This window comes from Odontesthes bonariensis, chromosome 24 (genome assembly GCF_027942865.1).
Source record: "Odontesthes bonariensis isolate fOdoBon6 chromosome 24, fOdoBon6.hap1, whole genome shotgun sequence".
In the NCBI taxonomy this organism is placed as follows: domain Eukaryota; kingdom Metazoa; phylum Chordata; class Actinopteri; order Atheriniformes; family Atherinopsidae; genus Odontesthes; species Odontesthes bonariensis.
In genome coordinates, this window is record NC_134529.1 from 10,926,090 (window position 1) to 10,939,261 (window position 13,172).

The 13,172-nt window shown below is 44.2% G+C and overlaps 1 protein-coding gene across 3 annotated transcripts; it reads left to right on the forward strand.

Moving 5' to 3' along the window:
• The first annotated feature begins 339 nt into the window (after positions 1 to 339).
• Positions 340 to 12,812, forward strand: mideasa (mitotic deacetylase associated SANT domain protein a). 3 transcript variants are annotated; one of them, XM_075458452.1, is made up of 13 exons: positions 340 to 812; positions 1,238 to 2,950; positions 4,376 to 4,591; positions 5,532 to 5,874; positions 5,975 to 6,041; positions 6,121 to 6,263; positions 6,361 to 6,464; positions 6,593 to 6,668; positions 6,803 to 6,891; positions 7,359 to 7,502; positions 8,147 to 8,275; positions 8,508 to 8,665; positions 11,844 to 12,812. In XM_075458452.1, exons 2-13 carry the CDS (start codon positions 1,496 to 1,498, stop codon positions 12,091 to 12,093), a joined length of 3,174 nt encoding a protein of 1,057 aa, XP_075314567.1. In that variant the 5' UTR covers positions 340 to 812; positions 1,238 to 1,495; the 3' UTR covers positions 12,094 to 12,812. The 3 variants fall into 3 exon arrangements, with proteins under 3 accessions (XP_075314567.1, XP_075314566.1, XP_075314568.1); XM_075458451.1 differs by having other exon boundaries at positions 341 to 812; positions 4,373 to 4,591; XM_075458453.1 differs by having other exon boundaries at positions 341 to 812; positions 4,373 to 4,591; positions 6,121 to 6,248.
• Positions 12,813 to 13,172: the final 360 nt, after the last annotated feature.

Consider the following 13,172-nt stretch of genomic DNA (forward strand, 5'->3'; position numbering starts at 1 on the left):
TTTAAATGGATGAAATGTTGCAGATAATTTAAATCTAGTCAGGGAAATAACCTCTAAACTCATGGAGCATTTGGATTGAATTTAAGGGTCTTTCATAAATAACGTGAAGGGAGGAGCTGCTTGAATTTGACCCCACCATGTGGAAACTCCCGGCCGCAGCCTTGATTCTACCCAACGACGACCCGCGTCCGTGTGCTTAGTCTCCGCATCCGCGTCAGCGAGTAGAGCAAAACAAACGTACACGGATACGGCAATGGGCGTGGTCAGACAATCGGATTGGATAACAGGATGTGAGTTGAGCTGTTTTGGGGTGAGGCGCTGCGTTTGTGGTTGCAAAACTTTCTGAGCGATTGCGCAGTTTCGCAGTGTTTAACACGCTCCGGACAAACCCAAACAGCAGCTTTTTGCTCAGCAGCAACTTGGAAATCTGAGAAAATACCAGCGCAGGCCGCAGCACGGCATCGTTTTCACACTTTCACCGTCTCCGTGTGTGGTTTACCCGTTGCTGCGAGGGGGGAAAGTTGTGGACATGTTTTCCTGGAAGTGAACAGTTTTACGGATCCAGTGTGCAACGTTGTAACTACAGCTTTAAAAAGGCTTTCGATCCCGCCCGGACCCTGGAGTACCTTTTCGTGGGTCTGTTAGGTCGCCTGTTCGCCATATTGCGCGCAGTGAAACTCGATGGAAAGTTGTCAGAGTTATGACATCTGCTGCGCACAATCCCTTCATGGAGCTGCATGCAGTCGACTTTGATCGAAACCAAAGTGACTCCATGGAGCTGTTCATGGAGAACTCTGTGCACCATTGAAAAGGTATCTAAACTGTCTAAGTAATGTTCACTGATCTGTCGCATTGATTAACAACACTTGGCTCCTCCGAAGCTTCCTTATTGCTTTTTTTGTAACATTACATTACTGGCTATCGCTCGGGTGATTGCACGAGCCCCTTCGTTTCCTGTATTTCTTGTTGTGCCAAATGGCAGCTACGCTGTGCGTGTCTCCTTGTTGCAGTTGCCTGCTGCCCCAAAACCTCGGCTTGTAATCTGCTCTCTGCACGCACCTGGACGTATATATCGAAGTAATGGCTTCCTCTGCTCTACTTAATCATTTCACTTTACAGAAAGGGCTGTCTGCTGGTGTAGGCCTCAGTTTCCTCTTTGCTTCTGGCGACTGCAAATCGATTTCAAATTCTTCATGCTTTTCCTCTAAAAACAAATGTCTGACCTCTCTGTCATAAGGTCTGGCTCCCTAAAGAGGATGAGAAGAATGGACAGCGGACCTCAGATTTGACTGCTGGAGGAGGGCTGCATGTTCCACACCCTGCACTTTCCTTTGGGATTTATGTTTCCTCCCAGTTACCTCTGTGAACACAATTAAAGAATTTCTTGACCCCGGGCAGAGAAAAGCACACTACAGAGGAAGCAACCAAGTTTGCATGCTCAAAGACCCAGACTAAGAGCTTTGACGTCAATATTTTCTTCTCTTATTGAATTACTATGAGTCTTCCTTCTGAAGTTAATACTGACAAGAGTAAGCATCAGACTGCAGCTATGAAAGAGGCTGTGCAGCGTTCAGGTGATGTTTATTATGGTATGGGACCTCCAGCTTTAAAGCCAAGCCACAGTGACCCAGTTAGTAGCTCGGGTGTCTATAATCCCGAGAAAGGGCCCCAAAGTCTTCCGCACTATCAACAGGGTGCGCAAGTAAAATGGTTGCAGGACCCCACACCGGCGTCTAACTGGTCACAGGAAGCTCCAATGGCAGCCTGGGGGCAGAATTTCGGCCCATACGTGAGTGGGGTGAACGTCAGGGGTCAGATGGCCTTCCACAAAGGGGTTCATGAAGCTGTCGCTATGCCGATGGCAGGTGAAAACCAGCTGCCAGCACCTGTGGATGTTTACAGAGATGCCACCCAGGCTCAAGCTCAAGGGAGGGGACTTGAGTGGGATCAGCATACTGCCGCTGCAATGCATCAGGCTAAACTACAAGCTTATCAACACGGCCACACAGGCGTGGAGCTCCAGGGCCAGCCGCATGTGCCACCCCACACCTTGCAGGGGCCCATGCTGCAGCCCTTCCAGACCTCTTTTAGACCTAACAAGCAACAGTTCCCACCCGGATACTACTCTGTTTTCCCGGGAAGCAAGCCGATGCCGAACCTGGCCTACGGCGAGCAGCCTAAAACGCAGCAGCAACTTCTTCACCAGATGAAACATCAACAAATCCATCATCACCAACAGCAGCAGCAACAAGAGCTGCATCAGCAGCATCAGCTTCGAATGCAGCAGCAACATTTGCAGCAACAACAACAGCAGCAGCAGCAAATCCAGCAGCAGCAGCAAATGCAACAGCAGCAGCAGATGCAGCAAATGCAGCAACAGTATCACCAGCAACAGCTACAGGGGCGACAACAACAAATTCAGCAAATGCAGCAGCTGCAGCATCAAAATGTGCCACAGCAAGAAACGGCACAGGCCCAAGGACAGCCAAAACAACAGCAGACCCAAAACTTTGGAACTTATCAGTCTCCCGAGCCTCGTCCACCTGACACTGGGGCTAAAAAAGAAGACGCCCAGTCAGTGGAGCTGCAGCTGCAACCGGAGGCTCAAGCCAGGGATGCACCAGCTGTACCCGATCCATGCCCCGAGAAGGTCACCACGAATCCTGCAGACGCAGCACCAGCTGCCCCTCGTCGCTCGCGTCGCCTCTCCAGAGAGGGGCAGTCCCCACTGGGTCCCCCTTCGACAAACATCTGGTCTCAAGCCTCCAAAGAGCCATCCCAGAATGGAGTAGCCGGTGTGCCACCTGCGAAAGGAGGCGAAGGCCAAGCAGCAACTGGGGGGGTCATCCAGATCACCCGTAGGAGAAGGAGAGCATCCAAGGAGATCAACTTGGAGACTCTTGCCCAGAAGGCATCAGAAATGGAGTCCCTGCCTGCTAAAACTGCCAAGGTAAAAAAAAAAAAAATAAATAAAAAATCCCCTCATCACACTGCTGCTATACCTAATTTATTATTAACCACAGCACAAATATAGTGAAACAACAATTTAGACACTTGCTTATAAGAGTGAATAGCAAAGGTTCGTAGTTATGCAAGTGAGAATGAGTTTTCTCTTCTGGTGGGGGTTGACAATCTGCTGTAAAAAAGAGGAATAGCTTTGTTTCTATGCAGAACTTCCCTATGGTTTACAAAATCCCTTTCTTGCGTCTGTTTACTCGACTCCTACAGCTGTCGAGTCCCAGCTATTGCAGGCTGTTTTACAGCAACGCACAGTCCTACTCTGCGCTGCAGAATCTTGCACCACATTGTGCTGCAACCAGTAATATCAGCTGTAATTCAAGATTTCCCCTTATGGATTTAAAACACACCGAGGATATCATTTTTGTAAGAAAGACGATACCCTCGTTACTAAGGATTTCTAACGTTTACATTGGAGGTGGCACACCCACTGAGAGATTCTTCTAGATTTTCTCTGCAGATTTTTTTTTTTTTTGCACAGACTGTAAATACAGGGACATGAAGTAAGCAGTCTTGTTAAGAGACATATTGTAGGTTTTAGTGCAGAGTGTGCAGGGTGGATGTACAGTCTGGAGCAGCTGCAAGTCTGCACACCTCCACATTCCTCAGGCCTTTCACCAGTCATTCAATGGAAGAAGGGAGGGGCCGAGCTGTCAACCTGCATGGCTACACGTCTATTCTTCCCAAACAGGTTTAATGTTGCACTTCACAGCCCTGAGCTGCTGTTTTGTGGTTAGCGAGCAGCACTTTTCTGGGTCAAGAGACAACATTCAGATGTGTTTTTCTTTTGCTTTGCCTCAAATGTAAATCTTAAAACCGATTCATACTTTTCACTGCCACCAGTGGGATTTAGGATTGCTGAAAACTGTATTTGCTAAACCAGAAGTATCAGGGTGCAATTTTCTGAGCGACTACAGTAAATGTGCACTCAAGCAACAAGGTGGTTCATATGTTTATACGGGAAAATTGGGATCCTTGTTTTGCATTTGACAAAGACTTTCAACTTGTTAAACCAGCAGTTGAATTGGGATTTTTAATTCTCAACTATAACATTAAAAGTTTATATTATTTCCCAATTTTTTTCAATATTCAGTTTACAAAAAAATGAAGGAGCCAGTCCTTTAATATTAGATTTTAACTTGCAGTCTTGTGCCATTAAGAACAACATACTGAGAGTGTTTTTATTCTGGAGGAAAATGAATCACAGTTGTTGTGTGTAGATGATGTGCACTCAGCCCATCTTCCTCTTTTTGTTTCTCACTCCCTCTTTTAATTTTCCCCTCCACTTCCCTGACCCCCCCACTGACTTTCTCTCTCCCGTTTCTTCTCATCTTCTTTTGATTTTGTGTCCCAGCAGGAGGATGGTCCCCCCGGCAAACAAGCCGCCATCGTGCCCCTGGTTATCCCCGTGTCTGTGCCTGTGCACAGGAGCCCAGCAGATAGCCAGGGCTGCTGGGATCAGGCGCGTCTCGGTCAGGGCGAGCGCTCTGCAGGAGAGCCGGACCGCAAACCTTCCGTCATCGTGGCTCGTCGGCGGTCCCGCCGAAACTCTGCGTCTGAGAGTTTTGAACAGGTTTGTTCTCGGAGGAGGAAAGATGTGCATTGCTTTCAGAGTGGGGAGGTATTTGTTTACAGAGTTTTTAAAGCTGCTCCACAAACAGACCTGTAACCGTTATGCACATCCAAGTACTTTGCTCAGCTACAACATTAAAACCTCACGGCACACAGCATCTCAGATACAGATTTACTTCAGTAGGATTTCCAATCTGAGACTAATGCAGAGCATCACACCGTCTCTGCTTGCTTGCTTTCTTCTCATAGTGCACACTGCTGCCAGCTTTTTCTCAGCTAAATGATGCATCCATCCAGCCGTTGACGTGATGTAAAGGAATAGATGACTCATTAGGCCAAACAATCTTTTTTTTTTTATATGATCCGTGCTCCAATTCTGTCAATGAAATGCTCATTAGAGGGTCTTTCAGCTGTGAGAAGGTGTTGTAAGTGGCACTCTGACTGGCAAGCTGTGAAGCACTATATGTTCTGACACCTTTTCAGCAAAGCCAGTGTTATTTTTTTTGTACTTTAGAAGTCCTTCTGTGGGATAAGACCAAAATGACCAGCCTTCACTCCTTCACAGTGAGCTTTAGACTCCCATTAGCCCTGCCGATGGTTTTGCAGATGTCCTTCATTTGTCCATATTTGTTATGTACCAACCAAATGCACTTATCACAGCTGGGTCCATGTCAAAGTCACTCTGATCAGTCTTGCACATTTCTGTTTGCTCTTTAACAACTTCAACCTCAAGAACCGACGCTTCACTGGCGGCTTTATATATCCACTCCTCCACAGATGCCAAGGGAGATATTCAACTTCAGCTGTCTGTGGTTTTAATGTTGTGGCCGATTTCATGCTCAGCTGTAGATGAAGAAAGCAAAAAGTGTAACTTTTTAAAATAAACAAAATGGAGATGGGATTTGACGATAACATGCACCTTCGATCCTTCTTTCATTCAGGATGGGGAAAACGATCCAGGATTGGATGAAGAGGGAAAAGCTAAAGTAAAGCGCCGGCCTCGTCCTGAGCCTCTCATCATCCCTCTTCCCAAACCATCCACCTTCATCGCTCCATCTGTCTACTCCAGTATCACTTCCTACCAGAGTAACCTACGCTCTCCTATTCGCCTGCCAGACAACCCTCATGCCCTGCCGCCGTACACGCCTCCACCCATCCTGTCTCCTGTGCGAACGGGCACAGGGCTCTACTTCTCCACCTTCCTCACCAACATAGCTGTAAGCAACCAAATCCTGCCACCTCCGGCCACACCAAAGTCTGCAACACGCAGCCTGTTGCGCTCCTGTAAGTCATGGTTGTTGCTTCGGGTCTTGTGCACTTATAGTTTTGAAAAAGTAAAGCTTTTCCAGATAACGTAGAAGTTTTTATCATTTGTATCTTACAGCAAGTTCAGAAATTACTCCTCCAGTCTTGCCTTTGATCACTGATGCCACACCTGTGAGCCTTGAACCGTGAGTACCACTTCATCCATCTATAGAGGTTCCCTTATTAGTGTTGCTTCATAACTCCAAGCTTTGCATTGGCGTCCAGGCGTATCAACATCGGGCAGCACTACCAAGCAGAAATTCCGGATTTGCAAGAACCACTTTCCTCCCAGTTTGACCAGCACAAAGCTGACCTGGTTTGGCTTCCTAAGGATTACTCCAGCCTAAAACATGGTGACCAGGAGAGCAGTTAGTGTCTCGCATATCATGCATGATCAGCTGACTGCTGGTTTCTTTATTCTGTACGAGCTTTTCTCCCCAACTTCTCCTCACTTTTGCTTTTCAGTGGAGGATTTGATGAGCATGGCTTGTTCAAGTGTTTTCCGTGGAGGAGGAACCAATCAGGAGCTGGTTTTGCACTGTTTACATGAAAGTGGAGGCAATTTCCTTGTGAGTGACGTATCAGTATGCAGAAACATCTTTGTGGCAGTGCATTTGTCAGACATTACTTTGGCATCACTTTGCACACATAAGTGTTTTGTAGCTGAAGCTTTGCTCACTGCTGTGTTAATCTGAAGGAAACACTGGAGCGTTTGATGCTTCAGGATCCCATTTTCCCCAACGGCCATCTTCTGTCAGGTTATCACTACTCGGGTAAAAAAGCTTTATCAGTTCACCAAAACATCTTTATCTTTGTTTCTTCCGCCTGCCTGTATCTTGAAAGTTCTCTTGAAATGTTTCCGCATAAGAGAGTGTATGTTCAGCATACCTGCGTTTGCTTTTTCCAGGCTCGGACAACTGGACTCCAGAAGAAAAATGTTACTTCAATAAGGGGATCTCTGCCTACAGGAAGGATTTCTTCATGGTGCAGAAACTGGTATGCATGTTTATTTTATCCTGCAGCCCGAGTAAAGAATGAAAGATACTTCCTTCAGAGACTCATTGAGGCATTTGAGTGATCACCTCAAACAAACAGTGCTGTTGGGAGCTAAGATTATCAACATGTACCGTATTCAGATGTAATGGAAAATGTGCTTTTGCAGACAGGAAGAGGATGCTGTTTCAAACGGAGGCTAAAACTTTAAAAAGTTCCCAAAAGTTCAAAAGAGAAGACAATCAGACTGAATAAATCACATCCTCTCTGTGGCAGGAAGTCTGGTTTACTGAAACAATAACAATAGCAGTGGCAAAGCCAGAGACTTTTCTTATTTATATATTTAAATCATGTGTAAACAAATGTGTTAACTGTTGGGGAAAAAACAAAAAAACATCCTGTAAGGAGTTTATATGAAATTGTTCTGTTAATTTCCAACACATTGTGCATGTCTTTTGGACCATTTAAAGGTGCAGACTAAGACTGTGGCCCAGTGCGTGGAGTTCTACTATACGTACAAGAAGCAGGTGAAGATCGGTCGCAACGGCATTTTAACCTTCGGCCCTCCAGATTCACCCATGGACAAGCATACAGAGGCTGTGGTGGATGTTAAGGTGCAGCAGAGTCTTTCATTTTCTTCTTCAGGCATGAGGAGGACTGAAGGGTTGTACATAACTTGGTCTGAAAAGGCGGAGGTCTTGGGGTCTTTTATCTTTTTCTTTTGTGTGTGTGTGTGTGTGTGTGTGTGTGTGTGTGTGTGTGTGTGTGTGTGTATGTGTGTGTGTGTGTGTGTGTGTGTGTGTGTGTGTGTGTGTTGGAAAAAGTTAGCTTTTTACCACAGAAGACACGGCTCCTGAACTGCCTGAAACCCCATGTTTCCTCCATTACTTACCTCTGTTAACATGATGTACATTTGCCTGTCCAGAAGTGATTTTTATTTATTTTTTTATTTTTTATTACATCTCAATCAAACAAGTTGAAGCTTAAGTATGAAATTATTGACTTCTAAATAGACATTGTATGATTTCTTTAAAGAAGAAGGACTAGGAACTGATGAGCTAGAAGAACGTAGCAGAAAGATTTTCGGTACAGAGACAGTGTGGAAAAGCAGAAGTGACGAATAAATTACTGTCAAGAACGGGATATAATTATCTACAGGATTAAAGAGAGCTTGAGGGAACCACATCTTCCCTATTTAACCTGTTTCAATGCTTGACAATATGTACAAGGATCTGATCTCTGCTGTGATTCATCACAGAGCTCCCAGCTTTCAAAACTGATTAAAGTGGAGGCAGTTGAAGAAGACAAGAAGGATGTTTCCTATGACGAGGGCCACATGAGCAGCCAGCAAGCAAGAGTTGCTCGGTCCCTTCAGGTTCATGACTATGTAAGGATTTCACTGCACAACCCAGAGCGTGGACTAATGATGCACCTCACACAACTGCGAAACTCACCTCAGATCCTTTTTGTTTGCTAACACCATCGGTTAAAAAAAATGTCTGATGAAACGGTGATTGTGTCGCTGTTGTTTTGACTGATACGTTGACATGAATGTGCATCGAGAGGGCTAAGTATGCAGTGCATCCACAGTGAACGCCTGTGTATTACTGTTGCTTCAGGCAGGGACGGAGCCAGCGCCGGACACTGTGAGCAAGGAGGCTTATCACCCGTCAGTACCTTACAGGCATCGGGCCGAACCTGCAGCAAAAAAGGTCAAGGCACCGGTGAAGCCGCCTCTGGATCCCGATGCCGTGTTTCCATGCAAGAAATGTAACAGGTAACTGGTTCCGAGTGATGTTTGCACACCCACGTGTGGAGTGTAAGAGATGGTTAGTTTTGTTGCAGCACATGTCACAGTTATGCCACGAGCCCACTTTCATATGGCAACATTAAATCCTTTGGACACAATCAGATTAGCTGGGCTAAATTAGAAAACTCCTTTCACTCGCATGTTAACTGCAGTATTCATTCTCGCCTCATGTTTTCAAACAAAACTCGATGGAATGAAACAAAACTAATGTTCTTGTTTTGACAATTGTGTGGCTGCGTGAAATACAAAGTTTAGTTTTGTAAGAAAAAATGTTAAAATACAGTTAAAGGGATACAAGGTAGTTTAGCGGCAGTATAGCGATCTCTATTGGTCAAACTGAAATTCTACACTGTCGTAAAAATGCCCACCTGTACACACCCACTAACTAAACATCGTGGCGAATGCTGCCGTTGTGTTATTTAGTCAGTGCAGTTAGGTCATCTGATTCACAAGTGTAGACTGCCCACATAAGATACTATAATCAGAGATTTTCTGAAGAGAGAACTCAAGATAATGTGCTATAATCCTGTTGCTGGAGGAAGTGGCCGGGGACAGCTCGTCGTTTCTCTGCTCAGGCTGCTGTCCCCGCGACCCGATCCCCGGACAAGCGGCAGATAATGGATGTATGGATGGACTGTTGCTGATCTTGAATGGGATTCTTCCCTCATCATGGTGTATTCGTGGAGTGATTCATTTGTATTAGCAGACACTTACAAAAATTACATCTTAGACAGATGCGCGCAGGCACTACCAACACACGCCGCAATAAACGCAGAGTAGACAACAATTCTTGTTCGGATCAAAACGCTATTCTTATTCTAATCAGGTCAGTCCGTATTATTTCTGAAGCTAGGCTACGTCTCGAACTCAGGAGGAATTAGAGCACCGTCATCACCTATCTCTTTACGAACGCAGATCACTATGGTAGATGAACAAGATCACGCTTGGAGAAATTTCACAAAGATGGGAAGTGCCAACATCGAACGTTTCATATTCAGTCTGTGAAAGGCAGAATATGAAACGCTTGGTGTTGACTCTTCAACGCAAGCGAACACATAGCTACAACTACAGCTAGCATACAGGACCTAGCTAAGTGCCGTAAACACAAACGACTCTTCTCACGCATCACGACACTTCAGAAGCGGGTCGCTCCTGCCGAAGTTACATATGGGATTTTCAGCATACAGACCCCTGTTGGGACCGAGACAGGCTTCATTCGCTTACTATTGACTTGTTTAACCTTTGTTAAACTCCTGAAGGCTATAATTTTAGGTGAAAATGCTACCTAGTGCTCCTTTAAAGGGGGAAAGATGTTTTTTTTTTGTTTCTTTGTTTCAGTTTGGGATTGTGTGCCAAACCGCATTCAGAAGAATTTTTAAATTATTCCTTCTCTGCATAAAATCTGTGCTCTTCTGCGGAAACTGGGAGAGGCCATGCTTGAAAACATTTTTAATCTCATCGTGAAGTTTATCGTTTCAATATCTCGAAAATAACAGAGCTCATTTTGTAGTGATGACGGATTAATTATGTCATTATCGAGATAAGAAGACGCGTGCTGTCGGTATAATACAGAAAACTGATGTCGTTATCCTGAGAAAACCCAGCTAATTTGTCATTTAGACCGAGCAGTGTCACCACTGACCATGGTATGGGCTGAAGGGCAGCTACCCCGATGTATGTATGCCCACAGACTCCACTGTCTTTGCTCAGGAGCAGACATTTACTAAACTCCTTTAGAATGACTTTATATGCTGTGATAGATCCTCCCCAACTGTCAAGGCACCGATAATGAACGATTCAGTGAGTTGTTAAAACGGTTGACAAGCCCCCTATAATCATCTTTGAATTTCTGTTGGTATTCTCAGAAAGAAAAGCTTTGTTTTCCAGAGACGGCAGGTTGGGATCTCAAGAAAACAAAAGACCCAATTTCTCAAGTTAAACAACTTGACAAGCAAGAATGAGCTTTGTTGTTAGGAGATGACAACATAAGCAACTTTTGATCTTGAGATAACCGCATCAAAGTGAATCTCAGGCAAGGCCGTGCTCTGCTTCAGTTAGTGTCTGTTGTGTGGACCGTAATTTACAGAAGATAAATAAGAACGAGTTCATTTCCTGCATTTTTCCTACACATTTCCTTTTATGTCTATATTTGGCTGGCTGCATCTTTCTCATAAGAACAACATTATATCTTCACATGCCAAATGCTGCTGTTTAAAGGCTCAAAATATCTTGTATTTTAAGAGCTGAAGTCAAGTCGAAGGCTCACCATTGTATTTCTTAATTTTGGCCTAGACTCACATGTTTATTATGTTAATATTGGAATGTGTGTATGGCCCGCATTTGGAAATATTGTAACAATTAGTCAGGCAGATTACTAGGATCTGCCTTGCCACTGCTATATCAGCACTGTAAACATGTTTTCATTTTACTTTATAGTGGGCTGTAAAGTATTGTTTAGCAGGTGAGACACGGATGAATGCTCCAATTAACTTCAGTCTCTTATGAGCTTGAACAGTCCTGAAAACTTGAATATGTTATTATGAACATAAATTCTCGTATTCCTCTAAAACAAACGGGGGGCTGCACAGGTTGACCAACTAATTATCTGAATCGGATCATTTTCAACTCGATCAGCTCTAACTGGCGATCGTCCGGTTTCATTTTTGGGTCAGTAGATATATCACGCAAATGGTACCTCCCATTTCCCCAGTAAATAAATGCAAGAAGCTAATTTACTTTCCCCCACAGTGATGGCCACAGACACTCGATAGCAAACATTTTATGTTTAAACGGTTGCATTTTAAGTTCTTCAGGTTAAAATGTATTTGTCCCACTTTTACATTTCAATATAATTGGTAAAGAGAAAAAGTTGGAAGAGCCATTATCGGTTGCATAAAGGGGAATGTACAGTCATACCATTCTTGTTAGATTTTGAACAATTACCTCTGTCCAGGAAAACTGGAACTGTTTGAGAAGGCCCTTTTAGCCCGGTGCAGTTTTGAAGCAAATTTAGAAAAGTTCGAAGTTTTTATTGACTGTTGAATGTTACAATAACATTAAAACGTGTTGCAAATTGGAAATCTGCTGCTTCATCGCAAACCATTGCTGTGGTGCCTTACGCTGCATAATTGTCTTCCCTTTATAGGGTGTTTAATAAAGTGAAGAGTCGAAGCGCCCACATGAAGAGTCATGCCGAGCAGGAGAAGAAGGCCGCAGCGCTGCGTCAGAAAGAGCTGGAGGAGCAAGCAGCAGCTGAGGCTCGAGCCGAGAAGGCGGCGGCGGCAGTTGTGGCTCATCAGGGAGGAAATGGGAACGGAGAGACGCAGCAGGTGGAAGTCAGCAGCCAGGAAGACTCATCTGAAAAAGAGGACGATGACGATGAAGACTGGCACTGAGCAGCAACTAAACCAAGAGAGAAACTGATGAGGAGATGGGATGCAGAGACGATGAACAAAGCAGGGATAAAGGGGTTTAAAAAAGAAATATCATGTACTGCCCTTTGAAGGGCCGAATGAGCACAATATTTTCAAGTCTTCCTGTTATTCTTTCTTCTACTTTCCTGACCAAAAGTGTCTCTGTTTGAGCGTTGAGCTTTATGCCATCAACCAGGCAGTCGCACTTCACATTTTCACAAATGCACCGTTTAATATTCAGATTGATATTTTTGTAAATGCACTTATACCGTATCCTTCTGCTTTTGCCAATATTGCCTTTTTATACCCTTTATTTAATTGAAAATATGCCAAATTATCATACATATTCACTACGAAGACTCAATGGTTAAGAGATACTTCACAAGATTTCTCTTTAGTAACAAAAGAAGATCAAAGCAATCGGACCTTTACAGTTGCAACCCTTTTAACTAAAATGGAAGCGCTTGCGTCTAAAAACTCCAGCGTGCTGAATTTTGCAGATTTTTAGGTTGGTTGTACACTTTATTTTTACAGTTTTTACAAGGGACCTTTTGAAAAGAATATGTACAAAAAAAAAAGTATATATGAGATTGCCATATATTTATGATACCGCATTTGCAATGATTTTGGTATAAAGAATAATCATGTTGACTGCAATATGACTGGGGAGTTGAAAAATATATTAAAAAGTCTATTGTTCAGAGGCGTGTGTCGTCTCTTCTCTTTTCTTTTTCTTGCAAGACATCGATGAACCAGCAGATGGAGACAGATGTTCACTGTAAAGCTTCATAGTCACTTCTGTTGTGTTTAAAGTTTTGTACTCTGTTGAGTAAGATATCTGGCTGAAATTCTCTCTGGCCCGCATTAAAATCTTAATGTACCTTCCTAGACGACAGTGCGGCCGTCACTGGTCTCATACAGTGTGCCAGACGGGCTTTACATGTCTATAATTTTCGGATTAAGGGCAGGAAAGCCAACTCGTCTCAGACACCAGGGTGTGGTTAACGTTTTGCATTGACCAATGGTGACACGATTCGGCCATTAAAGGGCGATGTTGCCCT